At 37.6% G+C, this 26,566-nt stretch overlaps 1 protein-coding gene across 1 annotated transcript; it reads left to right on the top strand.

Annotated features, from left to right (window-relative positions):
• Positions 1-14,617: 14,617 nt before the first annotated feature.
• On the top strand, positions 14,618-17,235 carry LOC102665889 (protein PLASTID MOVEMENT IMPAIRED 2-like). The gene is made up of 4 exons (XM_006596729.1): positions 14,618-14,922; positions 16,156-16,570; positions 16,676-16,783; positions 17,077-17,235. Exons 1-4 carry the CDS (start codon positions 14,618-14,620, stop codon positions 17,233-17,235), a joined length of 987 nt encoding a protein of 328 aa, XP_006596792.1.
• The last annotated feature ends 9,331 nt before the right edge of the window (positions 17,236-26,566 follow it).

Below are 26,566 nucleotides of genomic sequence, written 5' to 3'. Positions count from 1 at the left end.
AGAAAAAGCACAGGCGAGTTATGGCTGTAGATGCAATTGGCTTTGATGTTTTGATGATGATCATGATGATGTGTTGCAATTGATGCAAATGAGCTTTTCAAGATTAAAATTCAAGACAATACTTCAAGATTACAAGTCACAACATCAAGATGATCACTAGAATATTAGGAAGGGAACTCCTAATTGAATTAGCAAAGGTTTGGCCAAGTGATTTAAATTAAAAAGTGTTTCTCAAAGGTTTTACTCTCTTGTAATCGATTACCAGAGGATGTAATCGATTACCAGTGGCCAAATACGTTTTATAACAGCTACAAAAATTTGAATTCAAAATTTTAGACTGTGTAATCGATTACACAATTTTGGTAATCGATTACCAGCAGTTAGTAAACGTTTTAATTCAAATTTTAAAAGCTGTAATCGATTACCAGACAGGATTTTCAGAAAAATAATTTTAAGAGTCACAACTTTTCAAAGGCTTTATTCATGACCACCAATGGTCTATATATATGTGACTTAAACACGAAATTGCTCAGAGATTTTTCAGAACAACAAAGTGTTTATCCTCTCAAAGAGCAAATTCATTTTATCCTCTTAAGAATTCCTTGGCCAATTCAATTGCAATTCATTAAGGAATTATTTGAGTGCTCAATCTGTAAAATCCATCTCTTTCTAGAGAGATTTGTTCTTCTTCTTCTTCTCATTCTCTAAGGGATTAAGAGACTGTGAGTCTCTTGTTGTAAAGGATCTCTAAACACAAAGGAAGGATTGTCCCTGTGTGTTTAGAACTTGTAAAAGGAATTTACAAGATAGTGGAACTCTCAAGCGGGTTGCTTGGGGACAGGACGTAGGCACAAGGGTGTGGCCGAACCAGTATAAAACTGAGTTTGCATTTTCTCTTCCCTTAATCTCCTTTATTTATTTTTGCTTTATATTCATATTCAAATTGTTTCATTTGAATTAATATTTAAGAAGATTGTCATTAAGGGAATTCATAACTTGAGTAAAAAGTGAAATAGATTTTTAATTAGGGGAAACAGTTTGGAATATCTTAATTCAACCCCCCCCCCCCCTTCTTAAGATATCTGAGGCCACTTGTCTAACAAGTGGTATCAGAGCTTCATTCTTGTATAAAGTTTAGAAGCTTCAAGAAAAAGATGGCCTCAGAAAATTCCTTATTTCCGGAAGGGAATTCTATCAATAGACCTCCAATCTTTAATGGAGAGGGTTACCACTACTGGAAAACCCGAATGCAAATTTTTATCGAGGCAATAGATCTAAATATCTGGGAAGCCATAGAAATAAGGCCTTATATACCCACCACAGTAGAAAGAGTTTCAATAGATGGTAGTTCATCAAGTGAAAGCATAACCATAGAAAAACCTAGAGATAGATGGTCTGAAGAGGATAGAAAACGAGTACAATACAACTTAAAAGCCAAAAACATAATAACATCTGCCCTAGGAATGGATGAATATTTCAGGGTTTCAAATTGTAAGAGTGCTAAGGAAATGTGGGACACTCTTCGATTAACACATGAAGGAACTACAGATGTTAAAAGATCTAGGATAAATGCACTAACTCATGAGTATGAATTATTTAGAATGAATGCAAATGAAAATATTCAAAGTATGCAAAAGAGATTTACACATATAGTAAATCATCTAGCAGCCTTAGGCAAAGAATTTCAAAATGAGGATCTTATAAACAAGGTGTTAAGATGTTTAAGTAGAGAATGGCAACCCAAAGTAACGGCCATTTCTGAATCAAGATATTTGTCTAACATGTCTCTTGCCACTTTATTTGGTAAGTTGCAGGAACACGAGATGGAACTATTGAGATTGCACCAAAATGAAGAAAATGACAAGAAAAAGAAAGGAATTGCTCTTAAAGCATCATCCTCAATTCAAGAAGAAAGTGATCAGGATAATGATCCAGATGATGATGATGATGATCTAAGTCTCTTTGTAAAAAGATTCAACAAGTTTCTTAAAGTAAGAGGAAATCAGAGGCGACCAAATTTTAAATCAAAGAGAAGGACAGAAAATTCATCCTCTATTCTAAAATGCTTTGAATGCACTCAACCTGGACATTTTAGGGTTGATTGTCCCATCTTCAAGAAAAAGATGGAAAAATCTGAAAAGAAAAATCATAGTGAAAAGAAACTGAAGAAAGCATACATCACATGGGATGAAAATGATTTGGAATCCTCTGAAGATTCTGAAAATGAAGAGATAAATCTCTGCCTTATGGCCAAAAGTTACGAAAGTGATGAAGAGGTAACATCTTCAAACAACTTATCTATTTCTTTTGATGAATTGCAAGATGCATTTGCTGATTTGCATAAAGAATCAATTAAACTTGCAAAATTAGTTTCATCATCAAAGAAAACAATTTCAAATTTAGAAAATGAAATTTCGAAATTAAACAAAGAATTAGATCTTCTTAGAAATGAAGTCTCAATCTCTAAAACAAATGAAAAAGTTAATATCTCCACTATTAATGACAAGAAAATAACAGATTCTTGTAGTTGTTGTGATAAATATGTAAAAGAAATTAAAGAATTGAAAAATTCACTTGCAAAATTTTCATATAGTAGAAATAATTTAGATGTTATATTAAGTAAACAAAGATATGTGTCTAATAAAAATGGACTAGGGTATAAATCTGAAAAACAACAAAAGGTTCATAAAAACTTTTCCACTTCCACACAAAAATGTAATTCTAATTCTATCACTTGTTTTTATTGTGGAAGAAGAGGACATGGCATATCAACTTGCTACTTCAAGAAAAATTACAGTAACATTAAAATGATATGGGTCCCAAAAGGATCCTCAGTTTATACTAACATGCAAGGACCCAATAAAATTTGGGTACCTAAGTCAAAAACTTGATTATGCAGGTGTCTTTGAGAAAGAAGTGGTACATAGATAGCGGATGCTCAAAACATATGACTAGAGATGCATCAAATTTTACATATATATCTCCAAAGAAAAGCGGGCATGTAACATATAGTGACAACAACAAAGGTAGAATTGTTGGAGTGGGTAAAATAGGTACAAATTCTTCAAACTCCATTGAAAATGTTCTACTTGTTGAAGGCCTTAAGCACAGCTTGCTTAGCGTTAGTCAACTATGTGACAAAGGCTATCTAGTATCATTTGATTCTCAGAAATGTCTTATAGAACATAAGCATGACATTAATATAAAGCATGTAGGACATAGAGTCAATAATGTTTACATGATAGACTTAAGCATAAAACAAGAAAACAATCATTGCTTTCTTAGTAAAGATGATGATCCATGGTTATGGCATAAAAGAATTGCTCACATAAACATGGATCACTTAAATAAGTTAATTTCAAAAGATTTAGTAGTTGGTTTGCCTAAATTGAAATTTGAAAAAGATAAATTATGCGATGCATGTCAAAAGGGCAAACAAACAAGAGTCTCATTCAAACCTAAAAATGTTGTTTCAACCACTCGAACATTACAGTTATTGCATATGGATCTATTTGGTCCATCTAGAACCATGAGTTTTGGAGGAAATTACTATGCTCTAGTTATAGTTGATGATTTCTCTAGATATACTTGGACACTATTTATTACACATAAAAGTGATTCATTCCAAGCATTTAGGAAACTTGCTAAAGTCATACAAAACAAGAAAAATCTCAAGATTGCATCCATTAGAAGTGATCATGGGGGTGAATTTGAAAATAAAGATTTTGAATTATTTTGTGATGAACATGGTATTGAACATAATTTTTCTGCACCAAGAACCCCTCAACAAAATGGAGTTGTTGAGAGGAAAAATAGGTCATTGGAAGAAATTGCAAGAACTTTATTAAATGATACTTCTCTTCCAAAGTATTTTTGGGCTGTAGCAGTCAATACTGCATGTTACATCATGAATAGGGCCTTGATAAGACCTATTTTAAAGAAAACCCCATATGAGTTATTTAATGGTAGAAAACCTAATATCTCTCATCTACATGTTTTTGGTTGCAAGTGCTTTGTACTTAATAATGGTAAAGATAATCTAGGAAAATTCGATGCAAAATCTGATGAAGGCATTTTTCTTGGATATTCATTACAAAGCAAAGCATATAGGATATATAATAAGAGAACTATGAATATAGAGGAATCCATTCATGTTACCTTTGATGAATCTAATGCTATATTGTCAAGAAAGAATATGCTAGATGACATTGCAGATTCTTTAGAACATATGAACATTCATGAACAAGATTCCAAAGGAAATGACAAAGGAAACAATGAAGATCCTCCAGAAGAAGTCAAATCCAATGATGCACTCCCAAGAGAATGGAAAACTTCAAGAGATCATCCCCTCGACAACATTATTGGTGATATCTCAAAAGGGGTAACAACTAGACACTCCCTTAAAGATTTATGCAATAATATGGCTTTTGTATCCATGATTGAACCTAAAAATATAAAAGAAGCCATAATAGATGATAATTGGATCATTGCCATGCAAGAAGAACTAAACCAATTTGAAAGAAACAATGTGTGGAAATTAGTAGAAAAACCTGAAAATTATCCTGTCATAGGAACAAAATGGGTTTTTAGAAATAAATTAGATGAACATGGTATAATTATTAGAAATAAAGCAAGGTTAGTAGCAAAAGGGTATAATCAAGAAGAGGGAATAGACTATGAAGAAACATATGCTCCTGTTGCAAGATTAGAAGCCATTAGAATGCTTTTGGCATATGCATCCATAATGGACTTTAAACTTTATCAAATAGATGTTAAGAGTGCCTTTCTAAATGGTTTAATTCAAGAAGAGGTATATGTTGAACAACCCCCTGGTTTTGAAATTCCTGATAAACCAAACCATGTTTATAAATTACAAAAGGCTCTTTATGGTTTGAAACAAGCCCCTAGGGCATGGTATGAACGATTAAGCAATTTTCTTCTAGAAAAAGATTTCTCCAGAGGTAAAGTGGATACCACATTGTTCATAAAGAGAAGGCATAATGATATTTTATTGGTTCAAATATATGTTGATGATATAATTTTTGGATCCACTAACGACTCATTGTGCAAGGAGTTTTCCCTTGATATGCAAAGTGAATTTGAAATGTCAATGATGGGAGAACTAAAGTACTTTCTGGGATTACAAATCAAGCAAACTCAAGAAGGAATATTCATCAATCAATCCAAGTACTGCAAGGAATTGATCAAAAGATTTGGGATGGATAGTGCAAAACACATGTCTACACCGATGAGCACTAATTGCTACTTAGATTAAGATGAATCTGGTCAGTCTATAGACATAAAACAATATCGAGGTATGATCGGATCTCTTCTTTATTTATCTGCTAGTAGACCTGATATTATGTTTAGTGTATGTATGTGCGCTAGGTTTCAATCCAACCCCAAACAATCACATTTAAGTGCAGTAAAGAGAATCATGAGATATCTATTAGGAACAATCAATTTAGGATTATGGTATCCTAAGAATTCAACATGTAACTTAATAGGATATTCTGATTCTGATTTTGCCGGATCTAAAACTGATAGAAAAAGTACAAGTGGAACTTGTCAATTCATTGGATCGGCTCTTGTCTCATGGCATAGTAAGAAACAAAACAGTGTTGCTTTATCTACCGCTGAAGCGGAGTATATCTCTGCCGGTAGTTGTTGTGCACAGATTTTATGGATGAAGCAACAATTATCTGACTATGGCATCATTATTGATCGTATACCTATTAAGTGTGATAATACTAGTGCCATAAATCTATCCAAAAACCCAGTTCAACACTCTAGAACTAAACATATAGAGATTAGACACCACTTTCTTAGAGATCATGTCCTAAAGGGAGATTGTGTATTAGAATTTGTTGATACTAAGAATCAACTTGTTGATATTTTCACTAAACCTCTCCCCAAGGAAGTGTTCTTCTCTATTAGAAGAGAATTAGGTCTCTTAGATGTAAGAGATTTAGAAGAATAGGGATTGATTGGTTGATTGAATGGTTGATTGATTGGTTGATTTACTCTTACCTTTTGATTATAGATGGTTTTGTTTGATCTTGTTTAAATTCTTGTTTTTATGATAGAATTTATGATTTCTTGTGTATATAATAATTGAATGATTGAGTTTAGTGTATTAGTAGTGAAAATTAGTCATATAGGATGTATTTGAGCATAAATATAGATATTCTCTTAAGAAACTAGCCTAGGATAGGTTCTAGTAATCGATTATCATCCAGTGTAATCGATTACACATGAACAGGCAGCCTGTAATCGATTACAACATCCTGTAATCGATTACCAGAAGGCTTATTGGGCCTGTAATCGATTACCAATACCTGTAATCGATTACAATGCGTCATCTTCTATAAATACTCACGAAATCAGAGCTGTTGCGCAGCCAAAGCATCCTCCACGTTTTCCTCCATACCTAGAACTTCAAACCTTCGATTCTCACTCAATTCTTCACCAAATCACGTCCCGTAAAGCCCAATCTTCCTCTTTTTCACTCCTCTTTCACTTCCACCGATCAAAATCCAGAAAAACTTCATCAAATGGCAGAGCCATCAAAGAAGAGAAAGGGATCATCCTCCACCGCTACCGCTGCGGCCCATCGCCGTAACGGCCCATCCGGAGCACCCACAGCACCTATTCCTCCTTCTTTGTCATCTCCAAGATCATCAACACTGTTTTCATCCGATGATCAACGTCTACGGTACCTTTCTCAGTTTTCTTCTAGAATAATCTTAGATCCTAAGTACCTAGACGTAGAGTTCTTTAATGATGAAACGTTTGATTGCTATCAAGTGTTTCAAAATTCTGGTCTTGTTGATTTCATGTCATTAAAATTGCCATATTATCCTGAACTTGTTAAGGTCTTCTACTGCAATTTAAAAATTCAGGATGGTATTATTATGTCTGAGGTGCATGGTACTTCTATGGTCATTGATCAGTCACTCTTCTTTTCTTTGACTCATTTACCCAGTCAAGGTGCACCTTTTGAGGGCACCATTGTTGATGACTGGAAATTCGATTATTCAAGTCATGATGCTCGTCGCATGGTCTGCAATGATCAAGCTGAAATGACCGGTAGATTGCTGGCCGGGTCATTAACTTTTGATAATCGCATCATGCATTATATCATTGTTAGAATTTTGCTTCCTCGGTCTTCAAATTTAGCACAAGCCTCTGAGGAGGATTTGATTCTTATGTGGGCTTTTCTTACCAGTCGTCAAATCGACTGGGCCCATTTGGTTCGGTACCGAATGCATAAGGCATTACGGGCCAATGCACCTCTTCCTTATCCACATTTGATTACTCTGTTTTTGCGTCATTTTCAAATTCCGCTTGATGATGAACCCTTTGTTCAAGTCAAGCGTTCCTTTGCAATTGGTGCTGGTGCAGTCACCTCCTTTGGGTATCGTAAAGATCGGAATGGACAATGGCTGAAGAAGGATGCACTCCCTCCTCAAGATGAACGTACTCCTTCACCTCCCCCTCAATGTGAAGATTCTGCACTCATGAATGAAGTCCTCTCCGAATTACGGGGTCTTCGTTCTTATGTTGGTGACCGCTTCAACTCGTTAGATTCACGCTTTGCCGGTATGGACATTCGCCTTACACAGCTTGAAGAGGATGTCGGATACATTCGTCAGAGTTTTGATCTTCCTCCACCACCTCCATCTTCTTAGATTTTAGTTTCTGACTATATGTCTTTTTATAAGCCGTGTATTTTGGCTTTTAGTTTCTTAGAATTTACATTATTATGCTAAGTACTTTGCTTATTTATCTTTTGGTTTTTAAATTTCAGTCTTGGATATTTTGTGGTTGTTGACATTTTATGTTATTTGAATTCTGGTTTGATTATTTCTTGTTTGTGAGTTTGGCTTATTGTGTTTAATACTCTGATATTTATATCTTGCTACTCCATTGTTATATCTGTGTTGATTTCCGAGTTCTTTGGCTTTTTGATGTTGCCAAAGGGGGAGAAAAGGTTGCTTAACAAACTTAGAAATCAAGTGATCATGTATTCCGAAATATAGGGGGAGTAAACGCATGCACATTTTATCTATATACAATTGTTTGTTGCTTGCTTGAATCTTGATTTCAGGTATTGTATTGTCATCATCAAAAAGGGGGAGATTGTAGATGCAATTGGCTTTGATGTTTTGATGATGATCATGATGATGCGTTGCAATTGATGCAAATGAGCTTTTCAAGATTAAAATTCAAGACAATACTTCAAGATTACAAGTCACAACATCAAGATGATCACTAGAGTATTAGGAAGGGAATTCCTAATTGAATTAGCAAAGGTTTGGCCAAGTGATTTAAATTAAAAAGTGTTTCTCAAAGGTTTTACTCTCTGGTAATCGATTACCAGAGGATGTAATCGATTACCAGTGGCCAAATACGTTTTATAACAGCTACAAAAATTTGAATTCGAAATTTTAGACTGTGTAATCGATTACACAATTTTGGTAATCGATTACCAGCAGTTAGTAAACGTTTTAATTCAAATTTTAAAAGCTGTAATCGATTACACAATTACTGTAATCGATTACCAGACAGGATTTTCAGAAAAATAATTTTAAGAGTCACAACTTTTCAAAGGCTTTATTCATGACCACCAATGGTCTATATATATGTGACTTAAACACGAAATTGCTCAGAGATTTTTCAGAACAACAAAGTGTTTATCCTCTCAAAGAGCAAATTCATTTTATCCTCTTAAGAATTCCTTGGCCAATTCAATTGCAATTCATTAAGGAATTATTTGAGTGCTCAATCTGTAAAATCCATCTCTTTCTAGAGAGATTTGTTCTTCTTCTTCTTCTCATTCTCTAAGGGATTAAGAGACTGTGAGTCTCTTGTTGTAAAGGATCTCTAAACACAAAGGAAGGATTGTCCCTGTGTGTTTAGAACTTGTAAAAGGAATTTACAAGATAGTGGAACTCTCAAGCGGGTTGCTTGGGGACTGGACGTAGGCACAAGGGTGTGGCCGAACCAGTATAAAACTGAGTTTGCATTTTCTCTTCCCTTAATCTCCTTTATTTATTATTGCTTTATATTCATATTCAAATTGTTTCATTTGAATTAATATTTAAGAAGATTGTCATTAAGGGAATTCATAACTTGAGTAAAAAGTGAAATAGATTTTTAATTAGGGGAAACAGTTTGGAATATCTTAATTCAACCCCCCCCCCCCTTCTTAAGATATCTGAGGCCACTTGTCTAACAATGGCTAACCTGACTTTGTTTAGCAAGATGTCTCGTACAGCCACGGCTAACAATTGTTGCATGAGCACGTGACAATCGTGAGACTTTAACCCTACAAGCTTAAGCTCCTTCAACTGCACAAGGCTCTTAATATTTGAAGAGTATCCTTGTGGAACCTTCACCCGACGAAGACACTGACAAAAACTTATCTTCTCCTTTTTGGACAAAGTATGGCAAGCTGGGGGCAAGTAAATTTTCTTCCCATCAGACATTGGATGCAACTGTGATCGTATGCCCATATCAGCTAGATCTTGACGGGTATTCAAGCCATCCTTCGTCTTTCCTTGAATGTTAAGGAGCATCCCAATCACACTGTCACAAACATTTTTCTCGACATGCATAACATCAATACAATGTCTAATGTCAAGATCAGACCAGTACGGAAGATCAAAGAAAATCGACCTCTTCTTCCATATGCAACTCTTACTTTTATCCTTCTTTTGGGTCTTTCCAAATACATTATTCAGGTGTTGAACCCGCTGATATACCTGCTCACCAGTCAACGGTATCGGCGAAATATCATGCTCTTGACTTCCATTAAAAGCTTTCTTCAGTCATCTGTAAGGATGATTGGGTGTTAGAAAGCAGTGATGCCTACTGTAGACTGTTTTTCTCCTATGTTTTAGTTGTATATAGCTTGTGTTTTCTTCACAGATGGGGCATGCATGATGACCCTTAACACTGTAACCGCTGAGATTCCCATATGCAGGAAAGTCATTAATGGTACAAAAAAGCATTGCACGCATTTCAAACGTCTCCTTGCGAAATGCATCAAACACTACAACCCCCTCGTCCCACAACTTTCTCAGATCTTCAACCAACGGACTTAGATAAACATCAATGTCATTTCCTGGCTGTCTTGGGCCGGATATCATCATAGACAACATCATGTATTTTCGCTTCATGCACAACCAAGGAGGCAAATTCTAAATTACTAGCAGAACTGGCCATGAATTGTGTTGAGTGCTTAAGGTGCCATATGGATTCATTCCATCACTGGCTAGTCCAAGTTTAAGATTTCTTGGCTCTTTCTGGAAATCCGGATACAAACCATCAATCTTCTTCCGTTGCGAGCAATCAACCGGATGACGAACCATTCCATTAGAAATCCTTCCATTTGCATGCCATGTAAGGTCTTTTGCGTGGTCCTCATTAGAAAAAAGACGCTTAAACCTTGGAATGATTGGAAGATACCACAAAACCTTCGCTGGGGGGGCCCTTGTTGGAGTTTTCATCAGAACTGCTTTCCTCTTCATCCTTCACTTTGTACCGTGAAGTCCCACAGATAGGGCATTTCGACATTTCTTGGAATTCATGCATGTACAGTATGCAATCATTGGGGCAAGCATGAATCTTCTGATAGTCCACACCCATCGGACACAATATCTTTTTCGCCTTATAGTAACTTTTAGGCAACGTGTTGTCCTCTGGAAGCAGATTGTGGACTACCTCAAGCAATGAGGTGAAGGAATTCTTAACACCGTATACAAAGGCTTCTTTGAATCACTCTGCAATCCTTCATACGCAGGGGCATGTGCTTGCTGGAAAGACTCTTGTCCAAGGTCACGAATCATGTCCTCCAAGCGATCTCCCATTTCTACATCAAACGGTTGACATTAGGACCCACTCTGCATGTCTGTCACTTCACCATGCCATATCCACGTCGTGTAATTCTTCTTAATCCCATCACACAATAGATGGTCTTGTCTGTCGTCTAGTAGTTGTCGCTTCCATTCAAACAATTGATGCAAGGACAATAATATTTTCCTTCTTCATTCGGTCGACCTCTTTCTGAAGCAAATTGCAAGAACTGCTCAACGCCATCCTCATATTCTGGGATCATGCGACTTTCATTCATCCAATTTTCGATCCATCTAAGCAATTCCATGCATGAAAATCTCACTTTTTTTATTAATTGGTGTGGCCCTATCCCATTTAGGAAGATTGTCTTTTATGTTAGCTTCAAACGTCAGGGTTAGCATTATTTTGAAAATTTTGACTAAATTTCGGCAGCATTTCGCATTGGTCTCCAAGTACACGACATGACATCGGTGAAATTAATTTCCCGATAATCAAGTATGCACTCAGAGAACAACGTGAAATGCATTGTACCGAAATTTGATCAAATTAATCAAAATAATAATAACGTCAATGAATGAATCTAACATAAAAATACTAGTCTCCCCAAACTGTCCAAACGGACAATTCAAGACTAAATACAATGACTAATGCAAACTATCCACAAGAATCATTGCATTCAGTCTCAAACGGGAATCTAAGGTTCACTCAGCATGAACAACAGTTGTTTATATAGCAAAATACATTGATGGCGTACAAGAACATACAAATATCGACATCAACAGTTGTGAGACTAGTCAGGAAAATACAAGCAAAAGCAAGATGCTAAGCAACATGTAAATATCGTTACAAAGTTATAATAATACAAGCAAAAGCAACATGCTAACCAACATCCAATGTTAGGATCCAACAGGGTATGACACTAGTTCTACATTAGAAGTATGGGATTCTAGTGTTGGTAGTAAAAGAGAAATCCTTCCCACTGGTAGTGAGAAGGTGGTCTCTGTGTTCCCTTAAACCACAATGATAGTAATTAATCAAGGTTATACATGCTCTAAGGGTTACAACCTATGGTGCTAGTCAACTATCTTGTTCAACCACAATTTATTCTCTAACACTTTTGAAGCCATATCAACAACAAACTAAAACAAAACACCAAAGTTGGACAACTTGTCGTTACTCACTCAAATGAGTTTCTCTATGCATGAACAAACTGTAATCATTTTTAAGTTGGGCAACTAGCCCTCACCCCCATGATCAACAAATTGTATGATTTTAACAAACACTGAAATCATTACTGTGTTGCGCCACTTGCCCTCACTACCTTGAACAAGCTCTGTGATTAAATCAAGCCACAGCCAAGGGAATACTATGTGACATGATGATACAATCCTTTTCTTGTAATGATTTGAGGTGGATTATAGGCTTGTAGCATCATATTTTTAATTTATGCTTTTTACTTCTATGTTATCTTTTAGTAGTTTATTCTTCTAACATTGATTAAAGGGATGATTGTGATTACTCATTTCTCAACTTTTTTTTTTAATCTTTGTCTAGTGTAGAGTAATGTTATAACCTCTTAATCTGGCTAATATTTTTTTATTCCAATGATGCTGTTGTTGTACAGTAATGTTATAACCTCTTAATCTGGCTAATATTTTTTTATTCCAGAAAGTAATCCAATGACAAAGCAGTTGACTATTGCAATTATTGATAGCAATCCAGCTCTTGGTAGTAGGTTGCACATCAAGAAGGAAGATCCCCCTGATCCAAGAGTCAGTACAGTAACTCTGGCTTCTATTTCTTTTCTCCAAGGTATCAAGTCCTTAAGGTTTGTTAGTCATTAATTACTATCATGTTGGCTTATGACTCTGTTTCTTGGTCTTTTCTGGATTAAATGTTGGCTAGGCTGGGTTTCTACCTTAGATGGAGAAAATGGATCACTGCATGCCTTCAATCAGCCACCATATCAATCCTTGTAAATGCCAGCCCTACAAAGGAATTTGTTCCTACTAGAGGCTTGAGACAAGGGGACCCTTTAGCCCCTTTGCTTTTTAATGTAGTGGCAGAAGGTCTCAATGGAATTATGAGGGAAGCAATTAACAAAAGTCTGTACAGAAGTTACATGGTTGGAAAGCAAAAAGAGCCTGTAAATATCCTGAAGTATGCGGATGATACAGTTTTTGTTGGTGAGGTTTCATGGGAGAATGTCACAGTTGTGAACGCCATGCTTAGAGGTTTTGAAATGGTGTCTAGTCTGAAGATTAATTTTGCAAAAATTCATTTCGGGATTTTTGGATATGAGACCAATTGGGTTTATGATGCAGCCCAATTCTTGAATTGCAGTCATATGGAGACCCCTTTTTATTATTTGGGAATCCCTATTGGGGCTAAGCCTTCAAGTTGTTTGGTGTAGGAACCTTTGATCAGAAAATTTGAAGCTAAATTATCTAAATGGAACCAGAAAATTCTATCAATGGCTGGGATGGTCATCCCATGCTTGCTGCTTGTATACTTGTAATTTTAGGATTTGTAGCCTCATCAACCCTGCAGACTGTGTACAATAACAAAAGCTCTGTCCATTTTTTCTGACATCATAAGTTCTTAAAATCAATCGACTAGGATTGAGTTTATTGGGTTAATGATCTTATGTGATCACAGTGTTTATAGTTTATCAATGAGATTTGAGTGATGTGTATGGTTTGGTGCTGTGTTATTAACAACCAATTGGAATAATGTGTAATAGAATGCAGAGTACAAAACGAGTGTAAAATTATTTAAGTATTTGATTTCTTGCTTACGAAAAAAGGATTTTATAATTGTATATGGTGAAGTGAAAAATTTAATGTGCATGAGTTGATTTTTCATTTGATTATTTTATTGAGTGAAGGTATCTGAGACTAGTTCGAAAGCACCAAGATTGGCCAACATCTATGGTAGGACTTGGGAGTATATGCAATCGTACTCAGGGAATATTTATTAGTTAGTGTTACTTCAATACTTCCTCTCTGTTTTTATTTTTAAGGGAATACTTTCTCTATGTTGTTTTTTTTTTTTTGTGACAAATCTGTTGTTTTCTGTCAAGTTAAGTTTAATTTTTTTTATTATTCCTCTCTAATTTTTTTATAAAACATTAAATATTGTTCTGTTAAGTTACGTTTAATTTTTTTTATTATTCCTCTTACAAATCCTCCTACTGCCCCTTTATGATAAGTTAGGTAAATAATTAATGTGTTTTATATTTTTAAGACATTAGATTTTTTTACTTTTTATTCAATATTTACTATTAAAAGTAGTCGGAGAATTTGTAGGAGAAATAAATAGAAGGATATAACATTACATGTGTTTTTATGCAAAATGACTAGAGGTCTATGGTGGGAATCCATGAGGTGGAATCAGTTTGTAGGACCACTTTCAGTTTCTCCAGCATCTCACTTTGTCCAATTGTGTGAGGGTTTTGGTGCAGGGAGAAACCATACCAAAAGGTGTGGATGGTGGATTGCATTAACTAGTTCCATACCAGAGGGCTCTGGAGGAAGGCGCAACAGGCAATCAAGATTCCATATGGTGGAAGGACATCATCTCAATTCTGCACCAGCAGCAGAATTCTTCAATTAAAAAGGAAACTAGTTGAATGGTGGGGGGCGCAGACAAGTTCAGATTTTGGGAGGATCCGTGGTTAGATACTGTCATGCCTTTAAGGGAGAAATACCCAAGGTTATACAACATATCCTCTCAAAAACAGACAACCATCTCGTGCATGGGAACCAGTAACAGCACCAGATGGGAATGGAATCTCACTTGGAGAAGGGATCTTTTAGAATCAGAGCTACTGTTGGCGGATACCTTTATTGGGGATTTAGCTCAGCAGCAAGTTCATCCTCATAGGGAAGATAAGTGGATATGGAAGCATGACCACAGTGGATATTACTCATCAAAAAGCGGGTATGACCTGATATGGAGAAAGCTAATGGGGTCACTCCAGACTTCTGATTTTGTGGACCTATGGAAATTAAAAATCCCTGCCAAATCAGCTACCTTCGGTTGGAGATTGATCAAAGACAGGTTACCAACAAAAATGAATCTTATAAGGCGCCAGGTGTTGGTAAATGACAGGTTGTGTTCATTCTGTGGACTTAAAGATGAGGAGGCAGAGCATCTATTTTTCAACTGTAGCTGTACCCTACCTCTGTGGTGGGAGTCTCTATCTTGGGCTAATTTAAGAACAACACTGCCAATTAACCCAAGAGACCATTTCCTGCAGCACACACTCGGGGCAGCTGGAGTAAGGAACCTTACAAGATGGAAATGTTGGTGGGTGGCTTTGACTTGGTCAATTTGGAACCACAGAAATAAAATAGTGTTCCAAAACCACACGTTTAATGGGAGTAGATTACTGGATGATGCAGTATTTGTACTCTGGTCGTGGATTAAATCTATGGAGAAGGATTTTGATGTACATCTCAATCAATGGTCCTCAAACCTAAAGGAAGCTTTTACTAGCTACGTGGGGAGGGGTGGTTTATAATCATGTGATAGCTACAGGGGTAATAGCTTGGGCCTGTGTATTCACAGGAACCAGCTACATACTTACTTCAATAGTTGTATCTCTAGTACCTCCGGTACTATTTCACTTTAATATATATCTGTTTTTGCTGAGCAAAAAAAAAAACAAATATGGCAGCATAGGAATCTAGTGATTTTCCAGGGCAATCAGTTTGAACCATCCAAAGTGATGGATGATGCTTTATTCCTAGCATGGTCATGGTTAAAAGTTAGAGAGAAAGATTTCAATACTCCTTTTAACCATTGGTCTTCCAATCTTATGGAGTACTTTGGTTAATCTGGGTTGGGTATCTTTATCTTATATGGTGGGGTCCTGATTGGGTTTTCCTTTGTTTTTGGAGGGTGACACTGTAGGTGTCTTGTACTTGTGTATATCTCACCAGTACCTCTGGTACTGCTGTGTTTTTTAATAATAATATATATTTTCTGCCTTCCAAAAAAAAACTATCATTGTGGTTTCAATTTCAAATTCTCTTTTTTTGGGTTGTCTCTTTAGTAGAAAAAGGAAAACTTTTACAAGAGAAAAGGAGGAAAGTCCTACTATGAAGGATGAGTTATTATCAAAAATAGAGTAAACAAGGTACAACAACAATATATGTAAAATAAAGGGCAAGAATATAACATGGCTGCTAAGTTCTTCTACATAGTAGAAATGGAAACTCCCCTGAAACAGCAATAATAGAACTGCAACGATAAGCCACAATGATTATCCTTTCCAATTAAAGTTTACAGGAATGGGGACATCCTCAAATATGAGGGTGTTACACTAGCCAAATATAAATACACAAAAGAGTTGTATAAACTGCACATTTCCAGAAGCAATTGGAAGGAATCAGAAGAACCTATAGTGTTACAAACTATAACAGAAGAATTGCAAGCAACTAGGAAAGAATTAGCTTTGGTTAGAGAACAAGGTTTCCAGTTTATGGCCTCTTTGGATGTCATAAGAAATGAGTTCAAGCATGTCACTGCTGAGACAGATAGGTTGAAGAAGAAGAAAGGGAAAGTAGACTCAACAGTTCAAAATCTGAATTTCAAGATTTTGAGAGCAATGTCTAAATTAGAACCTGTGTCTGCTGCTGAGGAAAAGGCCAGATCCATAGTCATGAGCAAAAACCGCATCACAATCTTCTCTATATTCTTATTAGTTCTTGCAATGCTAAGAAATTCAATTTCAGCTTTCCATAATTTAGCATTATGAATAGAAATCATAACAGGTTTCATGTTCACTTGCAATTTATTTTCCTTAAAGGGTGGTGGGCACCATCTTAGGTACATGGAAGGAATGTTCAGAGCCAATGGTGGTTGTGGTTATGTTAAGAAACCAGACATACTGTTGAATGTTGGTCCCAACAATGAGGTTTTTGATCCAACAACAATTCAACCAGTCCAGACATACTGCATCTCAATTCATATTTAAGGAGAGAAAAAACCACAAAAAAAAAAATCTTCAATCCTCATCTAATTTAAATATGAATAAAGCAGGTTTTGGTATACATGGGTGAGGGGTGGCGTTCAGATTTTGGCCCAACACATTTCAATTTTTATTCTCCTCCTCACTTAGAGAAGCTAAAAACTCTTACTGAGAGTACCATGAGAGAAAGAGCTTTAACAGCACAGCATAGTTCCGTGATCACTATGTAAAAATTTCAGTATGAGTATCTAACAAATCATGCAGCCTCAGCAGAAGAAATTGCTGATAAAAAAGTAGCAGCAGCTGACACATGGATTGAAGCTCTCAAGGCCAGCGAGAAGGAAATACTGATGGAAACAAAAATAGCTCAAAGAGAAGCCAAAGAATCAAAATTGTAGCAAGAGCTGCAGGTTTACACCAAAGAGAAGATGTTATCAAAAAGAGTTAGTAGTAGTAAGGAGCTTGACAATTGGCCAACAAAGTGCGAGAAGAGTTCATCCAAAAACTTCCAGAGAGCCATGTCTGCAAAGAGCATCAAACTTAATGGCACTATAACTCCTACAAGGGGACCAAAGTTTCAGAAGACTGCTTCACCTACAGCTCGGCATATCAGTCATTTTACTATTACGAAGAGAAAGAAGGTAATACCAAATTTGACAAAGCTTTTTTGGGGTTGAACTAAACCTAAATCCAAATATCTAAGGACTAACACTGCAAAATTCTAGTGCAGATCCTGTGGCAACAATAGAACAAGAGTAATTGAAGTTTGTTTAACTTTTGAAGGGAAGAATTTGGAAAAGGAAGGAAGAGTTTTCAGAATTGCTTGGAGCAAAGTTTGCTTAAAGGGAAGAATTAGTTAAAATCTAAGTGCTGAGCATCATAATAAAGCCCCACAAAGAGCTATTCTCAGGTGGAAATTGTAGTTCAGAAGGAAAGGGACAAAAATAGCCACCTAGGGACACCAAAATAGGTGATTTGACAAATGGAACTAGTTCATGTCCTGAAATCTTCTTTTTTTTTTGGCATTTCATGTCCAATAACCAATTCTTTATTTGGAAAGTGCCAAAATCCCTAGTGTAACATAATCAAACACACTTCAAAAACTATAACATGCCTAATTCAATCCACAACATTTATGGATAACAGCCCAGAAACAACAGCTAATGTAAATAACCAGTTAGATCTTGCATTTGAAATTACCTCGGTGACTGTCTTTGATACAACAAATGCTTCAATCTTTTTCCACTCACTGTCAAATCTGATACATAATGAAGAAACAAAAAAAACAATATGAGATAATGCAAAAAGGATGGTACTAAGGCAATAAAAGGGAATAACAAACAAATAACTTACATATCCTAAAATATCAATTACATATCCTAAAGCTTCTTAGATATAGGCAAACATGGAATAAGCTTTACTTCTTGGATATGTTTTATGTTATTGTGAGATGTTCAAGCAGCTTAAATACAGCACATCCACTAAGTTGTTAATCTTGTGACCTGTTAAAGAGCATGTACTTTGAGGATCATTATAGTTGTAGTTTATTTAGTTAGTGGAATAAATATTGGATTCACTAGATATATAAGTTCTTATCTTAGTTATACTTGAACTTGCAGTTCAAATGGAGAAATGGTTGGTTTTGTTCTCTCTCTGAGAAGGCTACTGCCCAAGGCAAGCCAGACCCATGCCCTTTGCATTCCCAATGGCTAAAAGAGTTGAGAATTGTATGAAGCTTGAACTCTAGTGTGTGTGTGTGTGTGTGTGTGTGATATGTGCAGTAGGTTAACAGCTTCTAAGAGTTATGTAGACTTAGGGGCAGGAGGTTAACATTTGTAAAGGACAAGCCCTTCGTCCTCTCCTCTCCCCAATTTCATTCACTACTTTATAGTTTGGTGGAAGGACCTGCTCTCATCACAACAGCAGCAGCCCAACAGTGTAATTAAAATAGAGACAGCTTGGAAGGTGGGCAGGGGAGATAAATTTAGATTTTGGGAGGACCGATGGTTGGAATCTGAAGCACTGCTAATGGAGAAATACCCAAGGCTGTACCAAATCTCGTGTCAGCAAAATCAAACCATAATGCAGTTGAGGAGTCACTTGAGTAGCGGATGGGAATGGAGTTTTAATTGGAGGAGACCCCTTTTTGACAGTGAAGTGGAAATGGCATATTCCTTTATTGGGGAGATATCGCAGCAGCAACTACACCCTCAAAAGGAGGACATGTGGATATGGAAACATGACTCAAGTGGACATTACTCAACAAAATTAGGGTATGACCTAATAAGGAGAGAAGTAGCAGGGGCAGATCAGACTTCAGATTTTGTGGAGCTATGGAAACTCAAAATTCTAGCTATGTCTATGGTGTTTTCCTGGAGGCTAATTAGAGACAGAATCTTTATTCATTACAGAGTAATAAAGGATTAGGGAAGTAGAGCAAGGCTTGGAGAGTTGGACTTGTGCACAGGGAAAACAAAGGGGAAAAGAAAACAAAAACTCACAGAAAATCACAGTCAAAGTAAAATAGAAAAACACTTATATCCTTCAAAATGTTTTATGGCTCTATAATTATGATTCACCATTAAGTTTGTATGGATGCTCAATACCACATATCTGATCCCATGAATTTGATTTAATAGAAGGAGAATGAAATCAGTTATGATTGCCACAAACAATTTGATATAACAGAAGGAGAATGAACATGGCTACTAAACAATTCTTTTATACCCCAAGCATATGAACACAACATCCATTCCTAAATAACCTCTAACTACAAACCTACTATACATCCCAAATGTAAAAGAGCTACTATCATGTTTGGATGACACATAAGAATCAATTCTACCCCATAAAATCAAGTGATACCATAAAAAAGTAGAAACAACTATTTGTTGTTTTTACCTTCACCATGAAAAATTAATTGATTATGTTTTACCATAAAGCTACATCACTACTCAAGAGACCCCTTTATAGTGATTCGAGGAAACCAGTTTTTGAGAGTACAGCATTCCTCACTTTGCTAAGATCCCTACCTTTGAGGGTTCTCCCAGCACCTTCTAAAATAGAAAATGAGGATATCTTACTCCTTTCAAGCCTTTGGGCAATAAACTCATGTGGAGGAAGCTTGGAATCACTCTCATCATTTTCCTCTCCATCCTCATCACTACCCCCACCATAGTTAGCAACACCATCACCATCAAACCTTCAATTAGCATTATTCTTGGGGAGTTTAGTCCTATAAATCTTTGACCAGTCGGGAATTTTGTCAGGTGCTGATTGCTGAAGAACCGTATCTTCATTGGAGGAACTAGCACTGTTGCTATTGCTAGATCTTGGGATCATTCTGCCTGAAATAGGCCTAGCAAAGTATATTACAACTTCCAAAAAGTTGTAATATACTTCCCTCATGCTTGGGCTATCGAGGACTATCCTTATGGTTCTGATGGGCTAGAGATATGGGATGCTATCAAGTCTAAAGGATGTTGAACCTACAAACTAGTTAGTTAGCATGATGACAAAGATGCAAGCATTTTCTCTGCATTTTTTTAGTATTCATCAATTGCCTACAACTCTATTATACACAATTGACCAAAAGACTCAAGAAATTGACCAGAGGAACAAAAGCAACAAAGTAGGTAGCCCTACCGGAGTTATAGTTATCCTAGAAATTACATCAAAACATTCAAACATTGCAGCAACACCAGCAATCAATGCATTGCAGTTCACACACGTAAACTAGTATCAAAGATTCAAAAATTAAAGAAATGGGATACCTGAAAATTGCCGAAGAAACTACAAAAAGCAACGCAGACAATAGATGGACCAGCTTTCTACTCAGACCCTGCCAAATCAATTTTCACTAACCCAATCAGTCACTTCATACCTAACCACTATTTACAACATTGAACAAAAAAGTACAGGAAAAATTAGTAAACTATATTACTTTTACACACAGTGACAATGGCAGTGACAATGAAAAAGAGTGAACACTCACTGAAACAGAGACAATGGCAGTGAAAAAGAGTAAACTATACTACAAATGAAAAAGAGACCAAGCTTACCTCCAACCTAAACAGTGACAATGGCAGTGAGATGTAACAAAATGGCATGAAACTTGAAGCTTTCCTCGTACCTCAATCAGCAATACTGCAACAGAAGACGTACTATTATTATTATCATCAATAAAACATGAACACCCAAGGAAACTTAGCATACACCAAGTTTACGTACAGTGTATGTAGGGTTTTCTTCGAGCCACACTTCGTAGAACAGTGTAGGGGGTTCTGTGGGTTCGATCGAGGGGTTTCCGGCAGTATTGAGAACAATGTGGGACAATGTGGGTGTCGACGGAGCGGTTTCCGGCAGATTTCAGGTGGGAGGAGAAAGAGAAGACCGATTTCAAGAAGGAGGAGAAAGAGAAGAGGGAGGGCAAGGTTTTCGAGCGCGCGGGTTATGAAATGTCATGTTTTAACTTATAAACATAACAAAATCGGTTTTTTAAGGATGACTGATGTTAACTTAATATAGTTAACATCGGTTTTGAAAAAACCAATGTTAACATCAACTAGATTACATCGGTTTTTTAAAAAACTGATGTTAAGCTCAACTCCTTAACATCGGCTTTCTGAAAACCGATGTTAACTCTATGAAGTTAACATCGGTTTTTCCAAAACTGATGTTACCATATTCATCTTAACATCATGTTTGTCGCAACCTACCCTTCGGCGGGAGGGCGACGCGTGACTCGCGGGATGCGTGTTCCACGAAAGGAATACGCGCGGAGTCGCCACCAACGTTTATTTGAGGAAAACGTCGGAAAAACCGGAAAAGACGCGATCTACGAACTTTTAAGTGAAAGGTTCGGGAGTTGTATTTACGCGCGGGGAAGGTATTAGCACCCCACACGTCCGTCACAGGGGACGGCAGCCTTTAATCGAATGTGCAAACATGACTTTGATTTTTTTATGTTCCCTTTTTATGTCTTTATATCCTTTATGCCCTTTTTATATTTTTTCTCTTTTTGTGGTCGACAAGGGTGTTTCCCTTGCTCCTACGTATCCTCAATTGCGATGAGGAAATCAGACCTACGTAGTTCTTTCTTATCAAGTGATTCTTTTTTACCTAAAAGGTGATCATTTTAAGGCGTTGGACCTTGAAAATGATCCATTTTTACTTAGTAAGAAATTTAAATGATAAAATTCAAAACCTATTTTTATGGACGAGCTTCACTAGGCGAGTTGATTTTAGCCTTAGTTTCACTTTAGTTATTAGTCAATTCAATTAAGAATGAGAAATCCTAAAGAGAAAATGTCCGATTGATTTTCCGCTTTATTTTACTAAAAGATGTTTTTTGATTATTATATTTTTTTTATCTCTTTTTTTGATTTCCAATGTGGTTACGGCACGACCGAACGGTCGGAATTCATTTTAACCGAAGTTAACGGATAATACAATTCAAACGATCGGTGGAAATTTATTTTATTTTTAGGTTAAGCGAGAAATGACTTAAATATTCAAAAGAGAGAGAAGTGCCTAAGGGGCTGAACCCTTTTCCACTTCATTTCCTCCCCTATTTATAGCAAAATAGGGGAGATGCTTGCCGCCCAGCTCGCCCAGGCGAGCAGGGTTGCTTCCTCCAGAAGCAGCAGCCTTCTGGAGGAATCTTCTAGAGGGCCCAAGTGGGCCTGGTTGCTATTTGCACCCCCATTTTTACTAAGTACACCCCCGCTGCCTTTTTTGGTGATTCTTTTTTCGTAAAGTTACGGAAACTTACGAATTTCGTAACGATACTTGTTTTCTTTCCGTAATGTTACGGAGCCTTGCAGATTACATAATCATCCCCTTTTTGACTTACGGAATGTTACGGAACCTCACTAGTTGTGCAACGATGCTTCCATTTGATTTCCGGTGTGTCACGGAACCTTACGGATTGTGCATTAATATTTTCTTTTGTTTTCCAGCATGTCCCGGAATTTCACAAATTGCCTAATGATGGGTGCCAAGCACCTTACAAGGACCAAACAAAAGTCGCATGTCATCAAGCAAAGGTCCCCGGACGAAATTAGGGTATGACAGTTGCCCCTCTTTACTTGTCTTTTATTGGAGATAAAAGGAAAGTAAAGATAAGACACTAATTTCGTTCCTCTCGGTTGACGAGAGTCGCGGGTGACCATAAAATTTCCGCATGCAAATGACTCGTTGTTCCCGGGGAAACAAAAGGTGCAGAAGACGATGTCAGTCTCTGCATGCTATCAAGCATTCTGTCTTACAGATAGCAAAATAATGTTTATACGGATAACCACTCGGGTGTTTCCGCCCGTCAGCGTGACTCAAAAGTCAGTATGACAGATCTTGTGAGCGCGGAAGATGATGTAAATCTCCGCGTGTCATCGGGCCGCCGCCTCTGGATGACAAAAGGGTGCAGAATGACCATAATTTGTCTCTGTGTGCCATCGGACATGACTGTGTCTGAATGGCAAAAGGTGTGCGGAATGACCATAATTTGTCTCCGCATGTCATCGGGCCCGCCGCCTTTGGATGACAAAAGGGTGCAGAATGACCATAATTTGTCTCTGCGTGCCATCGGACACGACTGTGTCTGAATGGCAAAGGGGTGCGGAATGACCATAATTTGTCTCCACATGTCATCGGGCCCGCCGCCTCTGGATGACAAAAGGGTGCAGAATGACCATAATTTGTCTCTGCGTGCCATCGGACACGACTGTGTCTGAATGGCAAAGGGGTGCGGAATGACCATAATTTGTCTCCGCATGTCACATGACCTCAGGGTCAGTATGACAGAGCTTGTGGGGCGGCCGACAAAAGCAAGGCTCTTGCTCCTACATATCCTCCAATGAGGAACTCAGACCTACGTAGTTCTAGATAACTTGTGAGACTTGAAAAAGTCTCCACCGGAAGATGCTGACATCTCCGGAAAGGGCGCAGATGACCACATTGGCCTCTGCTCATCAATCACACTTGGGTCACTGAATGACGAGGTGCGGATAACCGTAGGGTGTCTCCGCGGGCTACCAGCTCTTGGGTCATGGTAACAAAAAGCGGTGTGGTCGACAAAAGCGAGACTTTTGCTCCTACGTATCCTCCAATGAGGAACTCAGACCTATGTAGTTCTTGATAACTTGTGAGACTTGAAAAAGTCTCGGTGTTTTCTCCACTAAAATGCAAACATGCTTTAGCAAAGAGACAAATATTCCAACTGATTAGAGCAGCATATGCTTTTTTGAGTGAAAAACAATGCGTCTACCGGGGAAGGAGAGTATGCTGATGAAATTTTCTCATAACCATAAATGAGATTTTGGATGTTAGCATTTCGTTTCTAAATGACCATTTAGAGGAAACACTGGGTTCGACAAAAATAGAAGAAATCCACTCAAAGTGTATCAATCTCGCACAGGTAAGTGTTTTATCCTAATTCTGAACCATAGATATGTCACGACTTGACTTTGCGAATTATTTCCTATCAAATCAAAAATTACATGAATGATCATGGATCAATAGGACTTCCCTTGGAAACGGGTTCTTTTGGTGGGTTTTTCGGCTTTTGATGATGATGATTTTTTTTGGCTCTTTTTTGGCTTTTTTCCTTTTCTGTTTTGGTTTAGTGCAGGGCGAAAAAGTCGCTAGCACACAAGATTTTGGTTGGCAATTAAAAGGAGAAGACCACTTTAGGTCGTGGTTTCCCTTCCTTCTTTTTGTTCATTTGGTGACAATTCTGTATTGTTCAGATATTGTCCCGTCCAAAGACCTTTCTGCACATTTCTTCTTTTTTTCTTTCGATCCTTGATCAGGAGCTTTCTTTCCTTCTTCTTCTTCTTCTTCCTTTTTTTACTTTCTCCCATTCTTTGATTGGGAATTTTCTTTCTTTTCTTTTTGCTTTCTCCCACTCTTTGATTGGGAATTTCCTTTCTTTTCTTTTTTTGCTTTCTCTTTGATTGGAAATTTTCCTTCTTTTCTTTTTTGCTTCCGAGGGTAAGGATTGACATTCTCACCCTGGGTCGAGGTTTATGGTGAGTCAGGATCTTGGCTCAAGACTTGTAGAATGGCTAGACATGATACATGTCAGGGTTTGGTTTGGTTCAAGGATAAAAAGGGATGCCCCACATTATTTCCATGACACAAATGCAAAAATGATGATTTGGAAACTTTATGCAAAACTGGTCATGCATGCACCTATGTGGACACTCAAGTGTCAAATTTTTATGGTCATGTGATGCTAGGGCTCAGGATTCATTTCCTCTATTTTAAATCAAACCAATGTTTCCAAAATATGTTCTTTTATCAATTTGTGCATTCATCCTAGTCCATTTTGGGTACTCGGGAAAATTTCACAGCATTCACCCTTCAGGTGTATACACATTTTTTTCAAAAATTGGTTATCATCAGTGAATTTTTTCAAAGAAAAGTTGGAAGTTATCTCTTTCAAAAGCATGTTGGTTTTTTAGCTAGATAACTTATTTTTTCTTTTTTCTTACTTGCTCTCTTCTTTCCTTACTTGCTCTCTTCTTTTCTTATTTGCTCTCTTCTTTTCTTATTTGCTCTCTTTTTCATTTTTTTTTATTTTTATTTTTATCATGATTTTTTTGTTTATATTATTATGTTTTTGGACGATGTTCCTAAACGAAGAACTCTACACGGTTCCAGAATTTCAAACATCATTGATAGTAATGATATAAACACTAACGCAACAATCCAAACAAAAAGGTATGCGCTGTACAAATGACAATCGAAACAACAAAAACAATCATTAGTCTCTCAAGTCAAAGAAAAAATAAATAACATAACATAACAATGATAAACGAAATATGAAAGAAAACATGAATCTGGGGATCTCCCAGTCATGTAGCTCCACTCCCTCCCAAGAAGTCGAGCAAATCGGCCATCTCCTCGTCCTCGTGGGCCTCCTCGCCATCGCCGGGAGCTTCTGGGGGCGCCTGTCCTGCTTGGGCCTCGGGCCAATCTCCGGGCCATGCGACCTCTGCCCTGAACTGGTCTGGAGTAGGGCATGAAAAAGAAGCGAAGCCCTGGCTCTGCATGCTGAGGCTCAGCTGGTACAGACAATCATGGGTCTGTACATGCGCCCGGTGGTTGGCCGCCTGCTGGCGAACCAAATGCCGTAAATACTACTCCATGTCAAATGACCCAGCCTGGCCAGCCTGATGAGGTGGTGGTGGCGCGCCTGCGGCCTGTGGAGCATCACCCTGAGCCTGTCTCTGGGTACAGTACTTCTCAATAAAAGCCCGGGTGATGGGCGGCCGAATTACCTTGGTAGGTGCAACGGGGACTCCAAACGACTGGCAGAGTCCTGTGATCAGCGAGGGAAATCCCAGGGCCCTGTTGGACTTATCTGGATCCAAAGGGTGCCTGGTAGGCGCCATACCTGCAAAAATATAAATGGCATCAGCGATTAACTGAGCCACATGGATGCTCATCCGCGTCAGGATGGCGTACACCAGCTGACACTTCGGCAGGGGGAGGTCGGAATTATGGTCGGTGGGCAGGATGTTGCTGAGCAGCAAAGTCATCCATATCTGAGTCAGGGTGGTCATGTTGGTGCACATAATTCGCACTCGCCTCCCTGCCACAATCCGGGCAAAATCTTGCCCCGGTATACATAGCAGCTGGGCGATGGCCTCCTCATCGAACCCATCAGACCGGTTCCTCCTCTGGCCATACTCGCACTCCTGGCCCTCATCCAGCACCAACGGATAT

This window comes from Glycine max, chromosome 14 (genome assembly GCF_000004515.6).
Source record: "Glycine max cultivar Williams 82 chromosome 14, Glycine_max_v4.0, whole genome shotgun sequence".
Classification (NCBI taxonomy): domain Eukaryota; kingdom Viridiplantae; phylum Streptophyta; class Magnoliopsida; order Fabales; family Fabaceae; genus Glycine; species Glycine max.
This window is presented reverse-complemented; position numbering and strand designations above follow the sequence as displayed.